Source organism: Plectropomus leopardus, chromosome 23, assembly GCF_026936395.1.
Source record: "Plectropomus leopardus strain MGB_pleo_1.0 chromosome 23, ASM2693639v1, whole genome shotgun sequence".
In the NCBI taxonomy this organism is placed as follows: domain Eukaryota; kingdom Metazoa; phylum Chordata; class Actinopteri; order Perciformes; family Serranidae; genus Plectropomus; species Plectropomus leopardus.
This window is the reverse complement of record NC_142198.1, coordinates 16458203-16481352: the sequence shown is the minus strand read 5'-3', so window position 1 is coordinate 16481352 and position 23150 is coordinate 16458203. Positions and strand designations below refer to the sequence as shown.

General features: G+C 39.6%; 1 protein-coding gene across 1 annotated transcript in view; it reads left to right on the top strand.

The window, feature by feature from the left end:
- ndrg2 (NDRG family member 2) overlaps positions 1-23150 on the top strand; it is a 34909-nt gene that overhangs the window by 7677 nt on the left and 4082 nt on the right. The window contains exons 2-15 of the mRNA XM_042511899.2: positions 17337-17419; positions 19762-19803; positions 19960-20065; positions 20167-20287; positions 20884-20946; positions 21229-21289; positions 21699-21785; positions 22024-22080; positions 22173-22276; positions 22360-22398; positions 22505-22556; positions 22636-22683; positions 22782-22817; positions 23027-23078. Coding sequence (XP_042367833.1) covers positions 17348-17419; positions 19762-19803; positions 19960-20065; positions 20167-20287; positions 20884-20946; positions 21229-21289; positions 21699-21785; positions 22024-22080; positions 22173-22276; positions 22360-22398; positions 22505-22556; positions 22636-22683; positions 22782-22817; positions 23027-23078 — 940 coding nt within the window. The 5' untranslated portion in view covers positions 17337-17347. The remainder of the gene's footprint in view (positions 1-17336; positions 17420-19761; positions 19804-19959; positions 20066-20166; positions 20288-20883; positions 20947-21228; positions 21290-21698; positions 21786-22023; positions 22081-22172; positions 22277-22359; positions 22399-22504; positions 22557-22635; positions 22684-22781; positions 22818-23026; positions 23079-23150) is intronic.

Sequence of the window (23150 nt, the reverse complement as noted above, 5' to 3'; positions counted from 1 at the left end):
GGCAGCCATAGAAACATTGATTCCTCTCTGTTGACAGTAGATTCAGCTCAGTGTGTTAAAACCCGGCCAGTGTCACACTAGAGACTATCGAGAATGCAAAACAAACATTGAAATTTGTGCTTACGGGCTACTAAAAATGAATTGCTTGGATGGAAACCAAAGCATGGCAAGCACAACTGAAATGTTGTTTCCCACTCACACCTGCATGTTTGGCTGTGTTAAAGGGATTTTAGTCAGTTTGTAGCTTATGAGGAAGAAAAATCTGATGCAAAGTCGTTTCGACAGAGCAATGAAGGCAGCAATCAACAGCTAAAACATACAGAGAACTATTTTTTTATTGTTTATTTTTACTGTATTTTCTCGTTGATTGTTAATAAATTCGTTTTTTGCAAAAAACGGGAATATGTTTTGATTGATTTGTGAAATTAACCTTCTTTTTTGATCACAGAAACGCATGAGGATACAAAAGCACTTCTGTTTAACAGATCCCCTCAACTGAAGATAGGTCGGTCATTTTTGATCTGGCAGTGATTTGGCAGTGGCGTGCAGTACAAAGGAGATTTTTGTAGCATGAGCTCAGATGTACGTTTACAGTCTGTATAGTAAATAGAAGGACATTCAGTCTCGTCATGAGGATATAAAAGCACTTTTGTTTAAACGTTGCCCTTAATTTTTAGGTCGTCATTTTGACATATCTCTGTTCGGCGTGCAATATAACGGGTTTATTGTAACATGAGCCCAGTTGTCTGTACAGTGAAGATGAGCACATTCAGTTCTTTAACATAAAAGTACATGAGGATATAAAAGTGCCTTTGTTACATAGGATGGGTCAGTTATTTTTGACTCCGTTTGGCAGTGGCATGCACTACAACTTTTTTGTTGCATGGGGGCAGATGTATTTTTACTCTTTACATTATTCAATGTAATGAGCACATTCAATTTTGATCATAAAAACACACGAGGACATAGCACAAAGCACTTTTGTTTAAACGTTGGACTTAACTGATGATTCATCAGTTATTTTTGACTCCGTTTGGCATTGTAGAGTACACCTACAACCCTTTTTTTGTAGCAGGAGTTTTGTAACAGATGTATTTTTACTGTCTGTACAGTAAGGAGGAGCACGTTCAATTTTGATCATAAAAACATGACAAAATAAAAGCTCTTTTGTTTAAACATTGCTCAACTTTGAAACGTCAGTTATTTTTATAAGACTCCGCTTGGCAGTGATGTACAGTACAACCCTTTTTTATTCGTGGAATGAGCTCAGATGTATTTTTAATTTCTGTACAATGAAGAGGAACACATTTAGTTTTTATTATAAAACATGTCACAAAATAAAAGCACTTTTGTTTAAACATCAGTTATTTTGATGTGAGTTTGACAGTGGTGTACACTAACGGCCATGTCTGTAGCATGAGTTAAGATGTATTTTACTGTTTGTACGCTCAGAAGGAGCACATTCAATTCTGAACATAAAAACACATGAAAATATAAAAGCACGTATGTTTTAACTTTGCCCTTTACTGTAGATGGGTCCGTTATTTTGATATGACTCTGTTTGGCAGTGGCGTACACTGCAATGTTTTTTGTAGTGTGAGCTCAGATGTATTTTTACTGTCTGTACAGTGAAGAGGAGCACATTAGCTGATGACTGAGACAGTGTGGAACAATGTTTCTCACTGCGTTGGTGTCTGAGATCAGTCTAGTCTGAATAAATCCTGACCATGTGAGTAATGTTGTTTTTTTTTTGTGTGTGCGTTTTTTCATCTGAATTGTTATCAGTGTCTTGGCCAGTTGTAGCATCTCGTGCATATAAGTCTGGGTGTTTAAAAAATATGATTTTTTATTTTTTTTTACAGTCTGTGTAGGTGTATGAGAGCGTAACAGCATCTGGGTCACAGCATATGGATTTTATCCTGTGTAGGTGTATGAGATTACAGCAGTGCTCATACACTAGCATCTAGGCCAGTGTGTGGAAGTGTGTGTGTGTGTGTGTGTGTTTGCGGGGGGACTGCTCAGTCGTTGCCCAATGGCTAGAGGCCAGATACAGATAGGCCAAGCACCACAATGCCCTGTCTGTTCCCACGAGTCCAAACAGGCCTTCACAACACCCTATTTATAGACAAACACGGTGCCCAAACTCCATTCATATTTCTCAGGTTGGATGTGAGAAAGAATGTGCAGATGCATCTTTTTTTCTTCGCTAAAACTCATCTGTGTGGTGCAAATTTTACACTCTGTGACTGTGATTTTTGAAGTGACATAAATGCGTCCAAATGTGCATGCAGTCTGGTGCAGTCAGAGGCGACAGTTCACAGTGTGTGTGTGAGAGAGCGTGTGTGTGTTTGTGATTGGCATTCCACGACGCACAGTTACATAATCAGGACTGTTTGTCGATAGATCCACAGGCAGAGGAAGAGCTGAGCGGGGCAGGAAATAAACAGCATAAACATGTTCACAGGGGTAACATTCGACCCCCCGCTGCTAAGCACAATATCTACGCAAAGTGTATTTATACAGGGTAGGTTTTCTGCAGTTGTGTCACAGATCTCCTAGCAACAGGGGCCACCACCATGATGGAGGTCTCCTGGAAAAAAATAGCTGTAGGCTAGCAATGGATAAATATGGAACAACAGGAAAACAGCTACTAAAACCAAGAGTTTTTGCAGTAAATGTCCAAAAAATGACATGTTTATCGTTAAGTGATGTAGGAATTCGGACACAATGCAGTATGGAAGTAGTGCAACCTTCTTATATAAGACAAATCCATACAGCATAGTATCACTAGATTTTTGCATGCCAAGATTGTAGCAATGCATGGATTACAACTGTATTTCACTAAATTCATATTACAAATACAAATAGGATTTTTGGTAGCCTACTAGAATAATATAATCAATGGCTTTTTCAGTCCACTAGATACTTTTTCTGAAATAAAAATGCCTAAAGTGAGATGAACAGACTGAAAACTTATTTTGACACCTGGACCTTTAAGGTTTTCTCTGCGTCCTTAGTGGTTTTGAAATCAAGTTTTGCTTTCCGAGTAGCAATAATGACATGAAACTTTTTGTTTTCCAAAGAAAAAGTGCAAAAATGCATATAACTTAAAATAACACCTCACATAATGTCACATGCAAAGAATATATAAAAAACAACATTTTGACAGAAATATCGGATGGAGCGTTTCTCACAGACAACCAAAGGAACCATGTTGTCAAATGCACACACACATCTTCAGCAATTAGCCTTTTAACGACTCCACATTAATCAGAGCAATTTGTTGCCTGCTGTAATAATGGCTCATAATCATTCACTCCACATGGCTTCATTTGTATCCGCTCTGTCACAATCCGACACTGTAGCACTGAGGAGGAGATAGTTAGTGTCCTTTTAGCCTCGGAGTCCGGACATCTAATCTATTATTTATTAATACATATTTAATTTATCTGCATAATCAGCCAGCAACACTGTAATCTCTGTCATTAGCTGAGCCCATAACAGCAACAGTTTGACACAATTTAGAAATGTTTCAGCCACAGCCTCTGAGGTAATGGAGTCACTTTTCTAATAATATTTTAATGAAGCAGGATAACATTTTCCTCTCATAAGCATCAGTTTCATTATAGAGACAGAGGACTTGAACACAAAGGGTGTGTATTACATTTCAGGGTGGTCCACTGATACTACATTAATCTTTACTCCAACTATTTTAACACACAACCCACGTGATCAGTGTGACTCAGAGATAGTAGGTAATTTAGAGATGCTGTAGATATTTTAGGCTAAACATCACAGAAGAAGAAGCTGAAGGCTTGTGATTTAAGGTTACTAATTTTCGGTTTGCCACGATAACTACGTTGTTGACTTATCGTACGATATATATACATGACTTTGGTCATTTTATTTGATATTGCCCTGAATTTTATGTGTGTTGATTACATAAGAACCATCAATGAAGCCATCATGATACCAGAATAAACACCAGAGTTTTTCTTGCCCATTACTTTTTTATTATAAGCCAATCCGGAAAAAAGGAAAAAAACATAGGGGAGGACGATACATCGAATATTTTCAATGTATTGCGGTATGTTCAACATGGGATGTATAAAATGACTATTTTGCGAACATTGAGTATAAATTGTCACCTCTGTGGTTCTACTTTGATTTATTTCATTATAACAATGATTAATTTAACTTTATTATAGCAGCACTTTATTTAACTTTGTTATAACAGTACTTTATTTATTTAACTTTATAATGACAGTACTTTATTTGACTTTATTATAACAGTACTTTATTTAACTTAATTATACCGTATTTTATTTAACTTTATTATACCAATTTTTTAATGTAACTTTAGTATATTACATTATCTACTTTGTTGTAACTGTAATTCATATCATAATTCTGCATTTTAGTAGTCTACAGTGGTAAAGAGGAGATTTTGAAATATCAAGATATGCATCATGTATCATGATATAGCCCAAAAATATTGCAATATTATTTTTAAGCCATTTTGTCCTGTCCTGTTAAAGGTGCATGGATGGCACATTAGTGGTGCAGCATATAATGATATTTTGGATAATAGTGTTGTTCTAACTTTGTGGCAGCGGTTTGAGAAAGATCGCTTCTTATTTCAACGTTTCAAAACACAAAGCCAAGCCCATAAAATATTTTTTTGGCATGGTTGAACTTGACATGCCGGCACATCCAACACGTTTGGATTTAACTGGAACACCAACTGTGAGTCAGGCGTTATCATCAGACATTAACAGCCGACCTCACTGATGCTGCTGTGGAGAGATCATACGTTCAGCAATCACGTATGGCTTTGATGTTTGTCTGTCTACATACGTGGGACTATGTAGCATACCAGACATTACTTCAAATTTTTGTTTTGCACTGCTGGTCAAACAAAATAGGTAAATTTGATCTTTTTTTTTGAGAATATTTAATAGACTAAAAAATGCGCCCTTGAGCAAGTCTCCCAGTTGCTCCAACAGACCTGCTCAGCGGCCAAAAGTACAAGATTAAGGCATTAAGCTGCTGATAAGAGTGTATGTATCACAAAAAACCTTTCTTGTGTAAATACGGTTGAGAAAGTGCAGATAATGTTTGCCAAATGTAACTTCATGCTGCAAAAAGGAAGTGGAAATATGTGCATCTCTTGCAGGTGCTGATGTATTATTAAAGCTGAGTATTTTTGGGAGCTGCTGCCATAAAAGAAAAAAAAAGAAAAAAGCTTTTTGTATGTTTGGGTGCAGCTGCAGTCAGCTCGCCATCATGAGTCATTTATCTCTATCAGCTCTCAGCCAATGGCACCAACATATAAATTTACCCTAGCTTGAAGGTCAATTAGGGGGTGTGTGATTGCGTGTGTGTGTGTGTGTGTGTGTGTGTGTGTGTGTGTGTGTGTGTGTGTGTGTGATCATGTGCTTGTCTGAATCGAAACAATCGATTTAACCGTCTGAGCCTCTTTCAGGTCTTTCTTTTTTACATGTAGCTGAATAAACTCACATATGTGACCTGAACAGCGCTTTCTTTTGTGCATTCACACAATTCGTCGAGATAATTACTAATTTGACTTCATGCGTCACTCTCACAGCTGTTGAGCGAACCTACTAAAAGCCTATCTGTCAGCCGCCGCGAGACGTTAAGGGGCAAACGCTGCTGAAGGAGAGACAGTTTAAATTTCATAGATAAACAGAGAGAGAACAAGGCAGGAAACGAGAAGCACATGATTGTTCATTATCATCCAGACTATTTGTCCTTCTGTTCTGCGCATTAGACTTCTTGGAAGTTCAAGTTTGCACTGCACGTGGTTGTCATTAAATTAAGTATGGAATGAATACAAAACATGTATATGACTTTTAAATTGTCTTTAAAACAAACACAAATATTGAGAATAAAGAGAAAAGCACTTCACATATTCCTTGAGTCAGTGGTAGCGTCTTCAAACTGCTCGTTTTGTCAGACCAGCAGGCCAAAAGGCAAAATACTTGCAGTGATGTAAAATTGAGATGTGCAAATTAGCACATTTATGCTATTAAATATGTATGTTTGTGTAAAACTTTCTAAAACTATCAGGAAAATAATCTCTGATGCAATAATTACAGGAAATAAGCATCTACAAATATATTCAGATTGCCTTTTTTTGCACAAATGTCTTGCAGTCATTGTGTTCCCTGTTTGGATTAATTGTACAGTTTATCAGCCTTTCTGTATTGTTATTGTTAATATGGAATAAATATGATATGAAATGTCGATAAATATATGTTACTTAGCCAGGGGGTCGTCAGTTTAGTCAATGACAGGAAAGGGGTCCCTTAACGGAAAATGAACCGCTGAACTAATCAATAATGATGACTAAAACTCACAGTCTAATGTACTTCACGTACTGCATCATGATCTTTCTGAGAATGTGATGAATCACCTGCTCTTTTAGCAAAAAACCTCTGTCAAGCGCTCTCACCTTTTACGCAGAGAGACTGGATGTCTGAGTGGAGGTGAGATCATGATGGAGGGAATAATAGGCGGCCTGAAAATAAAAAAAAGGGACTGGGCTGAGCTGTCGAGTGATCAACGACAGAGGATTTGGGGAGACAAGAGGCCTAAGTGATCTGCTGAGAGACGGAGAGAGAAAACAGGCTTTTCTGAGCCGCTCTTTCATTTGTTTGCCTTATTTTGGAGAGCCAAGGTGATCCACGTATGCCCATCCAACGCCGTGGGAAGCAGCACGGGAGATTTGAAGGGGGGCAGAGCGAGCAAAGGCTTGGCTCAGAGAGGAGACGAGGGGAGCTTTGGCTCCTCTCTGGGTCTCCATGGTGGCTGATGTTGTGCCTCCTTTCTCTCCAGGCATTTGTCGCTCATTTCTCTCTCTCTCTCTCGGACCGTGTTTTGTCCAGCAGCCCTAGCAACAGACATCGCCAGAAAAATCCTGATGTTAAAGTGACTGCAGGAGAGTGGATGTGCTTAGAAATGCACAGTGGCAGCTGCTGATGGTAGATTTCATAAGCCTCTTCTCCCTGAGAGTTAAAGTCAGGTTTGTTTTCTTATTGGCATGTCAAATATTAAAACACAATTAATTTGCCTCCGGCAAGTTAAACTTAAAAATACATTTTAAAATTTATAGGGCATTCCTAGGATTTCAGAATATTTTCTAGAATTTTGGGACGTTTCTAGAATTTTGGGAAGTTTCTAGGATTTTAGGACATTTCTATAATTTTAGCATGTTTTTAGGATTGTTTGGCATTTCTAGGATTTTAAGACATTGCTAGGATTTCGGGACATTTCTTTGTTTTTAGGACATTTCCAGGACGTCTGTAGGATTTCAGAGCGTCTCCAGGATTTTAGGATGTTTGTAGGATTTGTGGACATTTCTAGAATTTTGGGAAGTTTCTAGGATTTTAGGACATTTCTATAATTTTAGCACGTTTCTAGGACTGTATGGCATTTCTAGGATTTCAGGACATTTCTAGGTTTTTAGGACATTTCTAGGTTTGTAGGACATTTCCAGGATGTCTGTAGGATTTCAGAACATCTCCAGGATTTTAGGATGTTTGTAAGATTTTAGGACGTTTCTAGGATTTCAGTGTTTCTAGAATTTTGGGAAGTTTTGAGGATAGGACGTCAGGGGCTTAACTTGGATCTCTGTCTGGGGGTGCAGTTAATAGCTGGTTGCATCTGCAGTTTTTACCTACAGGTTCCACTAAATTCTCCTAAATCTTAAACTATGGACCTTTAAAACCTTTGGCAGTCACATATAAAACATCATCCTGAAATGTGTATGATAAACACTGCTGTGTCTTATGATGAATCCTTATTGATCCCCATATGGGAATTAGGTTAGGGTTAGGGTTAGGGTTAGCAGTTAGCAGTTAGTTATAGTTAACCACAGCATGCAGAGAAAAGCTAAACATTCTGTTACATCTGTTCATTTCCGTTTGTATACCACCATCCATACATCACAATGCTGAACTGTAAAAAGAAAATTCAGCCTCAGCAGAGTCTGCATGCCGACCTCATGAGGTGGAGCTGCACATCACTGCATATAAAAGTGACACAGCGGTCCCCAGGTGTGACAGCACGGCAGACTAACACGATTTACTTCAGGACAGAGAACAGATTCAGTCCTGAGAGTGTTTACGGCCTCAGCACCTGGGTCCCACCACTGTGCTTATGCATGTGTGTGATAAACTTGTGTGACAGAGGTGATTACATGATTGAACGTTTTACTATGTAAAATTAAAACTATAAATCTCCAGTTGCGTAGAGATGCAAAACCTTTCGTCATTTAACTTTTATGTTTTTGTTTTATTTTCTCGAGATTGCTTTTTTCCTTTCCATCCTCTATTTTATTAGACATTGCAGAGCCAGAGGGAGTCAGGTGAACAGCGCTGGGTATAGACTGAGTCACCATGACGTCATACTAATGACAACACCACTTCCGGGTAGACACCGGTCAACTTATTTCAGTTGTGGAGATACGTGAAGTCAGCAAACTTGTTTATTTTTGCTGTCATTTTTAGCTTTAACTGTAACGTTTTAAAATATATCGTTAAACACAGTGGTCCGACCTATCGAAAACCTCTGCTGTGCATCTTTTATGTACAGCATTGCAGAATTATGACTCCAAATGGAGGCTTAAATCGCTCTATGTCTGCTTGATCAGGAATTAATGAGAATCAATGAAGAACTGGCATTTGTATCAATAAAATCATATCAGCTACCATCCCTACAAATAACGCCAGTCCTACAAGGGAGATGTGGTGAGATCGACTTTGACAGCAGGATTTTGTCAAACAATAACACAATTGAGAGAATTGAAAGATTATATTGCCTGGATCAGATTTTAACCCAGGAAGCGGAAGTGGAAGAGGACAGGAAGTCCACTGAGCTCCAAAAACTGTTGAAATGAAATAATGTCATTGACTCTGAGGAGTCCCAAAACTCACTAGTGTTGTGCAACCTCGAACGTGTCGACATCAACGCCTCCACGTAGTGAAGCAGCCGGGTGTGTCCCCCGAATGCCACGGGTTTAACCTTTCTGCATGTCAGCCTTCAGCCCACATTCTCAATATAGGTGACCCTAATGCTCAGTGCCCTACTTCAGCACACTGTTGATGTGTCTGGGAGTGTGTTTCTGAGTGTCTGGGCACAACTCTTTGTTCAGAGCTGCAAACACTGGTGGCAGCAGAGAAAGAAAGAGAGAGAGAGAGCAAATGAAAGAATCTGCCAGCAGAGCTGTTTGCCCGTTTTTCCTTTCACTCGCTTGCTGTGTGGAGGAAAAGAAAGAGACAGAGACAGAAGGGCAGGAATGGGACAAAGAGCTGCAGTGAGACAGAGAATGAGGAGCGATGACTGGCAGAAACGGAGAGAATGAAAAGTCAGCAGCGTGACAAAAGATGGATGGAGGGAGAGGAGTGCGGAGCTGTGAGAAAGAGATTAAAATAAAGAGGAAGAGGGCAGATGGAGACGGAGGGAGAGAAAGTTTTCGCGTTTGACGGCAGCTTGTTATGTCAGCTCTGCGCACCACAATCTAGTGGTTGATTAAAGAAAAATACAGTTGCAATTTGAAGTTAAAGCCCTTTAATTTCTTGCAAGTCTGAAGATGAAAATCCAACAAATGTGTCTTTCTGACGGCAGGAATACAGGCTCTGACGTCTCAAACTTTGCTGGAAACAGAGTGTGCTGGCACGAGTTAAAGACGCTTTTCCTCTTGCAGAGCTGAGCTGTTTCATATATAGAAATGCAGTGCTGCTGGCTGACTTCATCCCCCATAACAGCCATTTCAGCTGTGAACAGTCTGGCCCTGCTGGAACATGTAATGTGGTACGTTACATATCAAAAGCAGCAAGGAGGGAAAATGATGAAATGTGCTGATAGAAAGCAGACCACTGGAGCTGTAGGGGAAGTTGGCAATGTGTTTTAAATTTTCTGTCATGGTATATGTAATCAGATGTTGAATATTTATCATGATTTCATACATTTTCTAGAGGAAGCTTTGTCACATTGAAATGAAGATCTGCTGCAGGGATGCTCAACTTGCTTTTCTTGGGGGCCACTTTTGCAAAATGACAGAAGTTTAGGGACCAGTCGCAGCAGCTACATACATGTTGCGAGGATGTTATGACATTTCTAGGATTTTAGGACGTTTCTAGGATTTTAGGATGTGTCTAAGATTTTAGGATGTTTCTGGGATTTTAGGACGTGTATAGGACTTTAGAACATTTCTAGGATTTTAGGACATTTTAAGGATTTTGGGATGTTTCAAGGGTTGTAGCACATTTCAAGGATTTAAGGACATTTCTAGGGTTTTAGCACGATTCTAGGATTTTAGGATGCTTCTAGGATTTTAGGATGCTTCTAGGATTTTAGGATATATTTAGGATTTTAAGATTTTTATAGGATTTTAGGACATTAGGGGCGTTGCTCGGACCTCTGTCAGGGAGTGTGTGGGATGCTCCACTCGCACTTTTGATAAACTAGCTCCCTTATGATGCTGTTTATGCACTCTGGCACCCTTTGTATACTCAAAGTACAGAAACAATTCCTGGTGTGAATCTATTTATTTTTATTGTGAATTAGAAAATGGCTGGAGGGCCATTAGCGAGGGCCAGAATTGGCCCACAATCTACTGTAAATCAAATGTATCGTTTTGAGCATTGGACACTGTGCAAGTGCAAGTGGTATCTTTGATATTTTAGGCATACTGGTAGCAGTTTGGTATGTGCAGGCAGGGAGTGTCAACTGCAGCTAGTAATGTATCAAGTATACGTCTTCCCAGTGCAGAGTGACTTCAACAGCAGGGAATGGCTATGGTATAGTAAACCCCTGGGAGATAAAATATATCAATCCGTCACAGCCTACATTGGTGAAAGCAAGCTGAAATCCACACGGTACTCTAATGAGTTTGCGAGAGAAGGCGAGAGCTTTAGTTGGTGTTTCACTCTGAGAGGTAGGCTATGGCTATTTCCTGGAAGAAGCCTGGTTTCACTTCCAAGTCGTCAAATTACGCTGCTTGGGCAATGTTCCCAGTGTCGATGTAATGACACCAGAGGCTGTATGGGACGCACCAGACTTTCAACAGATGTAACTTTAACAGCACAAAATTTGTAGAGATGACCTGAATGCTTCGAAATATCAATCGTTGCCATGGTTATCAACATCGAAATCAGTATTCAAATGCCTCTTTTTCATTTCGTTTTTTCACCAAACTGATAAAGGAAACTAAAAGGAAGTGATAATAACTTACGGAAATATTGTGTGCAATAGTCCACCTTCCACCCTCTATTTCACTCTCACTCTCTCTCTCACACACACACACCATGGTGCTAAGTCCTTCCAAAGTTAGATGGGTGTGGCTGGTTGAATAACGTATATGAATATGATTGATAACACCCCCAACCCCCTGGTCCCATCACATCCCATGGAAGCTTTGAATATTTGCGGTTAATTATCACTGCATCTTCAAAGCTCCAAATAAGGTATTTGGGACAACCCTAGAAATAAAGATTGGGTGGTATCTATATTTTACACCCTCATACCTTTCTGAAATTTCACCAGGGTATTTCAGATGTGGTGGTATTTGTGTGCTGGGCTGCCTGTTCAACCAGTTGAGATTAACCTCTGGTAGCTTGTGATGTACACTACATTCAGCATGGTATGGGTTTAATAAAGACAGGAGCACATCCAGTATTGTATGAGTTTAATAGAAAAAGAGAGTGTATTTTTTGACAGTATTGAAAATCATATCAAGTTTTCTAAGTACACTGGTAGACCATAATACAATCAAAATTCTTAAAAATGCTCAGACATGGGAAGCATGATTTTATGAACCTTTATTTTCCTATTGTTTCATTGTACAATCCCAAAATAATTGGCAACATCTGTTTTTTATTAAAATAAATAAAATAAATCTAACAAGTTCCTTGTCTTAAACTCATCATGATGGGAATAAAACAACACAAAATTGCCACCAAAACTGGCCACATGGTTGGTAATCCAAATAGATTATTATAATACGGTATAATATGGTCATTATCGTCCATGTGTTCCACTTTAAAAAAAATCTTAATAATTGACATAGATAATCTACCTTTTTTTTCTAACAAATTGTCATGTTTTGTGTTACATTTGGGTAAAAATCTTCTTCAGTTTTGGTGATTGTAAAATTGGTTTTGAATTTAATTCCAAGTGGCAATGAAGTTTTTGGTCTTAAATCTAGTTTGCCTTAAGCAGTTTAAGCTCAAGTCTAATTTGAGCATCATTAACAACCAATCCCGCTCTGCCTTCTCACCGAAACATCATCACCAGACCTGCCTTTCGCGCTCTCACGTAGCTCGAATCCGCCTCTGGAGACTTCAGAGTGGCTGTTGGCAGCCTGAATCCACCGTTACTGTGCGGTGACATCTCATTGCATCAAAGGATGAAGGGATGGAGTCAGTGTGACAGAGCAGGAGAGAGGAGGATGAGGAGGAAAAACTGAGGGGGGGTGACAGGGAGGATTGACGAAAACAGATTGTGACATGTTGGAACGACACGGCGCGTTCACAGTGACTGAAACGCCATTTCTCTGCGTGATTATGAATGTGCATAAAGCGAGCTCGGATGAATTTAGCAGGGGCAATTATCCGACGCAGCCCGATATCTTAGACGTGAAACCTGTTCGGTGCAACAGATGAACTGAACAACTGTTTTCTGACAGCTGTAATGTGGAAGTAGAGTCGAGGCGAGTGGTGTTTTTTTTTTCCCTTTTCAACACGTTCTGTTCCCTGTTGTTTTTTTCAGTTTCCTTCACTTCTTGCTCTCCATGCAAATCTGCCGTTTTCTCTCCATCTCTGTGTTCCTCTTTCCATGGTGACAGACGGTGCCTCCTGTGCAGTTTAGCAGTTATTACACGCTCTAAAACACACTGACTCAGAGAGAGGCGGAGGCGGAGATAAAGAAAGATGGATGATGGAGGGAGTTAGGCCGATTAAAATGTTGCAGCATCAGGAAACTGTGTATGTGGAGGACAGTGTATGTATGTGAGGGAGAGAGAGCAGGGTAAGCATAATGGACCAGTAGCGTGATACCCGTAACAATGCTGCTTAATACATGATCTTTGTCATGTGACTGGCTTTTCTGCAGCCTTGGTTATCTCTACGCTTTGGCAGCACGTAATGTAGCTGCTCATATCATTGACCACTCTGGTGTTTCTGTTTTATTTTTTATTATTGAGTGCAAAAGGGCAGTATAAAAACAAAAACAAAAGTACTGATAGGCAACACATATGTGGGGGTAGACGGAGACAGAAATTTAGATAAGAGGAAAAACAGGACATACAAACAAACAAAAAACAACAATAAACATACAAAGAAATGATCAGGCATGGTGGTATTTTTACTTTTATTAATATGCAAACCAGATATTTAACAATGCTATGGGCGGTCATGTATGAATGTGTTTATGTGCACGCATCAAGGTCCTCTGGAGCTGAGATAGAAGAAAGACAAGATTAATGATAATGTATATATATAATATTGCATATATATATAATAGTGACTATCATAATAATTCTAAAAAAGGAATAATGATAATAATAATGATAAGAATTATAATAATAATTTAGCGGTCCTTCAAATGAAAAAAGTTAGGGAACCACTAGTGTAGACCAAAAACAAAGCTAAAAGAGAATAAATGTTGAACTTAAATTTGTCAAGTGATTAGACACAAAACGCCAAATGAATGCAAACTTTTTGTTAGTTTTCAATATTGAGGAAGTGATTTAATTAGAAAAAAAAACTACTATTACCAGTATTTTCCAGTTACACCCACTCAAATGTCACAATTAGCTTGTTTTCTCTTTTTTTTGTTTTTGTTATTATTGCAAATTGGAAATACTTGTGTTTTGGACTGTTGGTGACACAAAACAATGCTTCCAATCTGGATTAATTGTTACTGGCATTTTTCACAATTTTCTTACATTTTTGGACTAAACCATGCACTGGTTTATTATTGTTTCCAAACCTTCAATACTATTATGGTGTGTATCTCTGTTTGTTTTTTGGCTAAAGCTGAGAATCCCTCCTTAAAAGAATGTCATTGTGTGGAGTCCTGGTGCATCACACACTATTTACAGCTACGCTACAGGGATCGTGTTGCAGCATAACTTTCCTTTCCAAACATCCAAATGGTGTTGTTCCAGAGATCTATTAATATACACAGAGGCGCATATAAACAACTTTACTCTGCAGTCATGCAAGGACATGCCAGACCTGTAAAAATAGTGGAGAGGGGCTGTGAAAATGGGAATCTACAATATCAGAGAGACTGAATGGCTGGGTTCACGTCCTGAAGTAAAATGTTGAAGTCGTACAAGCTGTAGATTTGTGATTTGTGACCCACAAATGCTCCTTCTCCTGCTCTGTCATCTATTTTATTCACTACTGATTTTACAATGAGTGCCACATGCAAGTGCTTGTGGCAGTGTGTACCCCCCTGCACATGCATTGGTGCATGTGTTAGATGCCGAAGGCATATTAACTGCAGTGGAGCCACCAATGTCCTTGGCAAAGCTACGGTCCAGAAACAGGCTCGATAAGCCCGCTGGTCACAGAGAGGACAGGGGGAAGGGGGGTGAGACAGAGACAACAGTCAGACTATAGAGATTTAGTATCTGACTCATTTTTATTGCCATTTGTTGTTTTGCATGTCAATATTACCTTCGTCTGGGATTCAGAAGCACTCAGATTTATATCGATATACTGCAAGTGAAGATTATTTTCAGTTATTTGATCTCTAAAATGTCAAGTTTCCAGAGCCAAGTAAACCCAACTGTTTTCAGTTAAGACTATTAAGACAAAAAACAAACAAATCAGTAAATACTGACCTTTTAGAAGTTCGAATTTTTGCATTTTTTGCTTAAAAAGTGACTCAAATAAGATTAAGATAAGGCTAAATTGTTGTCAACAATTTTTTAGTTGCTTTCTCAAGTTTTCAACTTATGGTGGCAAGTGATGTGGCAAACCTCTTATCTCCTGTGTTTTTAATTGAATCCAATGGAGATAGGTTTAGTCACAAGCTTTTTAAAATACATTTCATTGTTTGAGAAATGGTAAAACCCACTAATAGACGTAGAGAGGGACCGAAAAAAAGTTAATAGTGAAATGAGGAGATACGAGGTTCGTGCCCGACAACGACTGCAATGTTTTTTTGTTTTTTTTTTCAAATGTATGTAGAGGGAGGGCAGAAGAGATGGATGGCAAACAATGAAAGTAAAGAGTCTGTGTGTGTTGGTGGGGGCTGCTTTGGTGACTAATCATTTCCGTTTGAGACCCAGAGAGACACAGGGTCCTCGGGGCTGTAGTTCATTTTCTGATGAGTGCACACGCGCACATAAGCACACACCCGTCTGACGTGAGGCCAAATCTGCAGATAGCATACAGTCATCGGTTTATGAGAGCATAAACTGTGCATGCGCTCACACACAAGTGATGTCAGAAGGTCCTGGTCCCACATTTCAGATTTAAATGTCAGCTCAGGCTTAATACTCGCAAACGGACACAATAACAACCTGTGCTTAGTCTCTTACTCTTAATATTCCCTTTTGGCCTGAAGATATTCTGAAAATTACAACACAGCTAATCAATGGTTATTTTAGCTAAGCTTTTACTCGGACTTCATTTTATATACCCATTTTTTGATTAACATAATCTCAGGTGAAGGATCTGTGACTGAGTGTCAGTCTGACCATGTTGGACAGACAAATAAATCTGTGTAAATACATTTAATATGAAGATGTTGTAATGTTTTGGCAGTCATTGCTTTGAAAATAATTAGTTCTGCAGTAGAAACAACAGAGGTGAAACTGCACTTAAGCATGCAAAGGTTGGCATGTATGCAGACATACCTGTCTGCTCTCCAACAATGTTGTTTGCCCTCTTCATTTTTATATCTATGTAGAAGGATTTAGCAGCAGTAGTAGTAGTAATCAATCAAAAACGTAAATCAGTACTACCAAATTTAGTACCTTGCACCAACGTGTGAGAGGGAGATAGAGAGTGATTGAGAGGAAGAAAATGTGGAAGGTGGACGACTGTACGCAATATTTCTGTATGTTATGAATAACTCTGCATGAGGCGGGTTAGGCCACAAAAGCAAAAACTGCAAAACAAGCGCTTTAATGAAAAAAAAAGAAAACATTTGAATACTGAACTGGATGTGGATGACCAGGGTAATGATTAAAACTATGCAACAGTCATTTGAGCCCTACTCATTAGCGTTTAACAAAAAATAATGTGAAATCTTTTAAAAAGCATGCCGTTTAATCGGCCTTACTCTCAAACTCGGTCTTCTTTTGTGTCTCAGTAGCGCTGCAAAACCAACACATGATGCAAAAACATAGAACACTTTCAATAAAAGCACAGTAAAACATTTGGGACATTTTGTTCCAGACATTAACTGATAGCAATTTCTTGAGAGAATACTATTTGTCGTGTCCTATCAGGTCAATCCACAGGTCCCGTTTAAACTTAAGGTCAAGACCAAGAGTATTTGTCATCTTTAACAGATTGTGTTGACTCACCATTGATAAAAGTAGAGGTTAGCGGATCGCAGCTCTCTAAAACCAAGTCAAGAACTGGCCAATACCCCTCCTGCCTTTCCCATGTGAAGGCCTTCAGTTTGAATGCCCAGACCTGTAGAGGAATCAAAGTGGCAATGTGGATGAAATTAACTCACCTCTACCTCTCTGAACAACCACCTTATGTGATGCCCTCAGGAACAGCAGTAACACACACACTGTGGCTGTGAAGGTGTGGAAATAAGCAGCACGCTCGACTAACCTCGCTCAGATAAAAGTAATGCAATACAAAGTGTTCTTTCCCTTCACGTCATCCTTATCAGCCACTTGTTTGTCACAGTCATTTCTCCCCTTAGGTGTTTCTCATTTCGCACATCGACCGCTTTATCCTGTGTCACCATGTTTCACCCACCTTCTCTCTGGGCTTTTATTCCTTACACTGGTTTTTACCCATCCCAAAATGTGTCCTTCTTTCTTTTCCTGTCCCCTCTGCTCATCTCTGCCAACACTAATTACTAATTAACTTTCATAAGGTCCCAAAGCCCAACCAAAGTCCCAGAGGAAAACGACTGCATGCAGTGTTTAATTACTTAGTGTGTATGTGCATACATGCACGTGTGTGTTTGTCTCACCTGTTCCAACATCACAGTGTCAAGTGTTTTTGTCAGGTTGGCAGTAAGAATGAGATTTGTTCACTGTCATGCTGCAGACAACAGAAAAACTTTATTAGCTACAGACTGTCATGCTCTGCTCTCTTTCACCTGTACAGGAGGTGACACCATGACAACAGAGATGCAGGAGATCGCCATCACGGAGGAGAAGCCGTTACTCACGGGTCAGGCTGACGCCAAGGTCAGAGACGATGCCAGACACACACATACACGACATGAAGTACACACACTGTGCACACAGGCTGCATGCAAATACACACATATAGGCCGAGTTGTTATCCAAGCATGGTTGTCAGTGTGTAACGTACAAAATCTGAAACCTCAGATAAATGCCAGTGTGTGTGTGTTTGTGTGTGTGTCCCCAAGAGACAGAAAAACAAAGGTTGGTTTGTGTGTGATTGTGTTGTGTCCTCACTGTGCGTGAATGCGAGCGTGCATGCTTTTGAGCCTGAGCAAAGCCTACATGTGACAACATGTGTTTCAAACACATGTGTGCATGACCCGGTGTGTGTGTGTGTGTGTGTGTGTGTGTGTGTGGACAGCTGCAGCACTGGCTCAGATCTGCCGGGTTGACGTCAAAGCCCCGAGGGAGCGAGAGCAGCTCCTCTGCTCTGCTGCGCTGATGTTGTGCGGATGCACCAGAGCAGAGTGGGTTTCCTCTCACTGCTGACACCTGGTGGACAAACTGGGAGATACAGCACTGAAATTACTCATATTTACAAAGGGACAAAATATAGTTTTAATTTACATCAAGCGAGTCAGCAGGCAAAGGTGTAGTATCATTACTGACAATCAAAAATGTCCTAAAACCCTTTAAATGTTCTGAAATCTCAAAAATGTCCTAAAATCCAAGAAATGTGCTAATAGCCAAGAAATGTCTTAACATTTTTAGAAACATCCTTAAACCCTAGATGCATCCTTAAATCCTGTCAAAATGTGTCAAAATCCTAGAAAGGTCCCAGAATCCTAGAAATGTGCCAAATCCTAGAAACATCCTCAAATCCCAGAAATGTCCTAAATTTCTACAAATATGCATGGGGCTGCTGTGACTGGCCCCTGATCTCTTGTCATTTTGCAAAAGTGTCCCTCAAACAAAGCAAGTGGCGCATCCTTGCTTTAAGACATTTCTTGACATTATAGCAACTAAAATCAGAAAATATTGGATTATATATCACAACATTTTATTGTACATCTAAATTAATAATCTAGATGTACGACAGCGGATCACATTGTCTTTCGGTGGTAATTAAAATGTGAAAATGTATGTAAATAGACTGTAAAAGAACAGAAAAACAGCTTGTTTAAAAATAATTCAGCGACAGTGATGAATACTCGTACTATAGAGTCGTTACTGCCTGCAGCATCAGTTACAACATCACCGTCTGGGGTGTGACGGGTGATTTCGAGGAGGAAATGCAATCAAGATTGGGAGGTTCTATCCAAACCTTCATCGTTCACCGCGACGTCCCGCCTCCACCTCTTCGCTTTTAACATCCAGCTGCTGCCACATGCTGAGCTGTATGATTGAGAGTATGATTTGTTTTGATTAAACTAGTGACCTTTTTGATGCAGCCATGTGCCTCCTCTGCATTCACCAAACGCCCATTCGCACACGCCCACCTCCACTTCAACTTCCCAGACTCCTAATTTCCTAAAAACTCGAGATGCTAGTAATTCATTAGCGGGGTAAATGGATCCAAGTTTGCAAATGAACGCCCCCATTTAAAGCCTCCCACTGACAGACTTCCTCCATACAATCCCCAGTATTCCACAACCACCTGCTCCTCTGAAGAGCCTCTCTGCTGCTTTCTATAGAGTGTAACGCAGCCAATCCTGCCCGTGTGGGTGTTAATTAGGGTGCAAGGGCTTATTTAACATAAAGAGACTCTGAAATTTCAAAAAGTTGAGAGTTTCTTTCACGTGCATGCTTTTTGTTTTATGTTATATGCAATAAAGACAAAAAAAGAGATGAAAAAGGCAGAAAAGTCACTTTATATGCTCATGTTCTGCATATTCTTGGGATAAAATGACAAAAAGTTGACTCAGATTAAAAAATAAAACAATTTATGAAGATTTTTAAAGATTATATAGTTGTAAGAATAGGTTTTATTTTAAGATTTAAGTTCAAAAGTTTTGGTGCTTTCACAAAATATTTGCACAATGAGATTTTTGATGAATAATCATCACTAATTTGGATATTATGAATAGGTGGGTAACGGCAAATACTATAACAGAACTGCTAGAACAATGTGATAACTTCAGAAAATTATATCATTTTTACTGGAATGCAGACTTTAAAACCAGGAAAATACAACACTGGCAATATTATGATATCCAAAATCTAAGTCGATAGGTTGTCAAAAATAGTCCAAAATCATAACTTAATGGCGAAGGTAATAACTCTTATTTGCAGGCCTGAAGTGCAACTGAAGTGAAATCTCTGGTGGCATTTACAGAAATATATATCCAACAGTCACATGCATGCGTTGTTCTAACAGGTCTTCGTTGCTTTATTTCTGACAGGATGCTGAGCTGGCTGCGAGGATACTGCTGGACCAAGGACAGGTAAGACTGTCATGTCACGGGTTGCATGACATGTAATTTGAAGAAAATTTTGTAAAAGTTTTGACATTTTTTCCATGAATATGTGCGGGAATTAAAGATAAAAATGCAGAAAATATCTGCAAATTTGTGAATTTGTTTGTTGTTTTTTTTCTCCAGGAGCACAGTATCGAGACCCCACACGGTGTTCTGCACGTGACCCTCCACGGCACACGAACCACCCGCAGGCCCGCCATCCTCACCTTCCATGACGTGGGTCTGGACAGTGAGTGACTCTCTCGCTCTCAGCCTCTTTTTGTTTCTAAACTCTTCGACTTTCCTCGTTTGTGACCTTGTCGGTGGATTCTTCTTTTTTCTCTCTGGCAGGTAAGAGCTGCTTCTCTCCTCTGTTCAAGTTCGAGGAGATGCAGGAGATTGTGAAGAACTTCACCCTGATTCACGTCGATGCTCCGGGGCAGGAGGAGGGGGCTGCTGCCTACCCCACAGGGTACCACGCTCACTGTTACATGTGTGATGACGTGCCGATTTCCCCTCAGTGACCTTGCATTTTTTTTCTTTCTTTTTTTTAAAGTAAACTTCTCTGAAACGGAAACAATCTTCTGTGGCAGGCTTAAACCTAATCTCTTCCAAAAATACTTAACATCTCGCACATCTCCCTCCTCTGCCGCCTCTAATACGCTCTTGTCAGAGGTTTAAAGAAAATCCGCCCTTTTCTCTCTTTACGCGCTCCTCATTTTTTCCCGCCGCACTTCTCCAGCACTTCTCTCCCCCTGCGTGATTATTTTATGAGCTCAGGAGGATTTTGTTTCGCGTATTGTCACGGCATCTCGGCCATGACCCTTGACTCCCGCTGGTGATTCTAGAAATTAAAGCTTATTCTCTTTTTGATCTCGATTAAAATCCCTGCGGACAAAAGTGTCACCGTGTTTGCTTAAGGTGATAAAATCTTTGATTACCACGTGATGCGGGTAATTTCAAATAATTACAAATAGGCTTTGTAAGACAGCCAAGAGTGAACTTTATGTTTTGTTTTCATATTATGGTGGCTTATTGAACTGATATAATTCGTGTTTCCTGCTACAGTTACCAGTATCCCTCCATGGACACCGTAGCAGAGATGATTCCTTCCGTCCTGCAGTTTTTCAAGTGAGTTAACAGTATTAATTGTGACATAAAAACACAAGCAGAGTTCAGTTTGCCTCATGCACACTGAAATATAGTATTTATATTAATAAAATTAGATGCATAATAAGTCTCACTTTTTATTGTTTTGCTTTACTGCTGCTGGGGCTCACACGTGAAGCAATAAATGTTTTAACTTAAAACATTTTTCTTAAAATATGAGAGTGATTTTTGAGTGCAGTATTTGTTTGATACATATTTATACTAGACTGTATGTGTTATTCACTTGGCCTGTGTCTCTGTCAGCTTCCGCACTGTAATCGGAGTGGGTGTGGGAGTGGGAGCGTACATCCTCTCCAAGTTCACAGTGAGTGTTATCTTTTGTTTTAAGCTTTTATTGTGCCGACAGCAGCTAATAATACTGCACGTGTTGATTGTCGAGCGACAGTTAGACTTGAAAGTCATTTTTAGATGTATCAGCTTTGAAAGGGGCATTAAAAAATGCATGACAATGTAACATGTTAAATGTGCAAAAACGTTTAAGAGTACTTATTAAAAGAGAGCAAAAATAGTGAATAGGGTGGTGAAAAAGAGTGGGTGGGAGACTTGCTGCTCTAGTGCTGTTAACTGATTTTCTTTTTTTTCACTGTTCTTTTTATTTCTGTATATTTCTGTCTATAATTTTAAACACTGAATAATCTGAAAACACTCTGTCTTGGGATGTTTTTCTTTTCATCTCACCATCTGTCTCCCTGCTGCTTCCTCTCTCTCCTCAGCTTGCAAACCCAGATTCAGTTGAAGGTCTGGTTCTGGTCAACATCGACACTAACGCTCGAGGATGGATCGACTGGGCTGCTCAGAAGGTACGTTTTGTCTCCTTTCTCTCAGGACTGCATTGTCTCGTACGCAGAAATGAGGTATTTTAATGTACTTAGCCCTAATGCGACTTCTTCATCAATTTAACTTAAGCTGTGGATATGAAATTATGCGACTGCGTGCATGGTCTGTGTCCCAGAGTAGTATTGATTATGTCATTGTTTATCTTATTAACCTTGCTAAGGGTGAATGATCTTATTGATTCCTGCTCCTCTCCCTCTGTAGCTCAGCTCCGTGACGTCCTCCCTCACAGAGCAGATCCTGTCCCACCTTTTCAGTCAGGTACGAGCAAAGCTAAAATGAAAAATTAGCTCTGGCTAGATGCAAAAATTCTGACATTGTCACATATTTTGCATCCTTTTGGGATTTTGCAGGAGGAGCTGTCATCAAACACAGATCTCGTGCAGTCCCACAGAGAGCGCATCTCCAAAGCTTCTAATCTGGTCAACATAGAGCTCTTATGGAAGACTTACAACAGGTAAACACACCCACATTATTACATTAATGGAAATATAGTTCACATTAAACAACAGCAAACGTCATCTTCTCTTCTCCCTCCAGTCGCAGAGACTTGAACATCGACCGTAACAGCACCTTCAAGTAAATACCCTCCAAGCTTTCATCTGTGTACTTTATTTGGTTTTTAATTTTTTTTAAATATAAACCCAAATGCTATCTTTCTTAACTCTATTTCTGTCCACTTCAGGTGTCCAGTAATGTTGGTTGTGGGAGATCAGGCTCCATATGAGGACGCTGCCGTAAGTGTTTTAAGTTTAAATTGTCTCCTAACAACAATTTAGGTCAGAGGTTTACTGTTTTTCCTTCTGTGGCCACCAGGTGGAGTGCAACAGCAAAATGGACCCTACAACAACCTCATTCCTAAAGGTGATTAAGCCGACTTTGCTTTAATGTCTCTGTCTTTATACTTACAATTTTTCATCAATTGTTCAGTCCGACTCACCTCCTCTGTCACTCCTCCACAGATGGCTGATGCTGGTGGTCTCCCTCAGCTGACTCAGGTAAAAACAAACCAACATACTGATACTTAAAACAGGGATGTTAAGCTGCAGCAAGTATGGTTATGCAAAGTAGTGCTCTGAATTTTATATGTAGAACCTTTAAATTAAAATCGTTACCGTTAGATGCCACGAAATTGCACTCCTTCTTAGTTAAGATCATCAAAAGTTTTAGGATTGTAAATCACCATTTCACGTCTTTGTGTTTGCAGCCTGCTAAACTGACTGAGGCTTTCAAGTATTTTATCCAGGGAATGGGCTACAGTAAGTTTTCCATACATGGAGTTTTCATAGGATTTGTCAACAAAAAAAGTAGAATGAATTTAGCTTCATCCA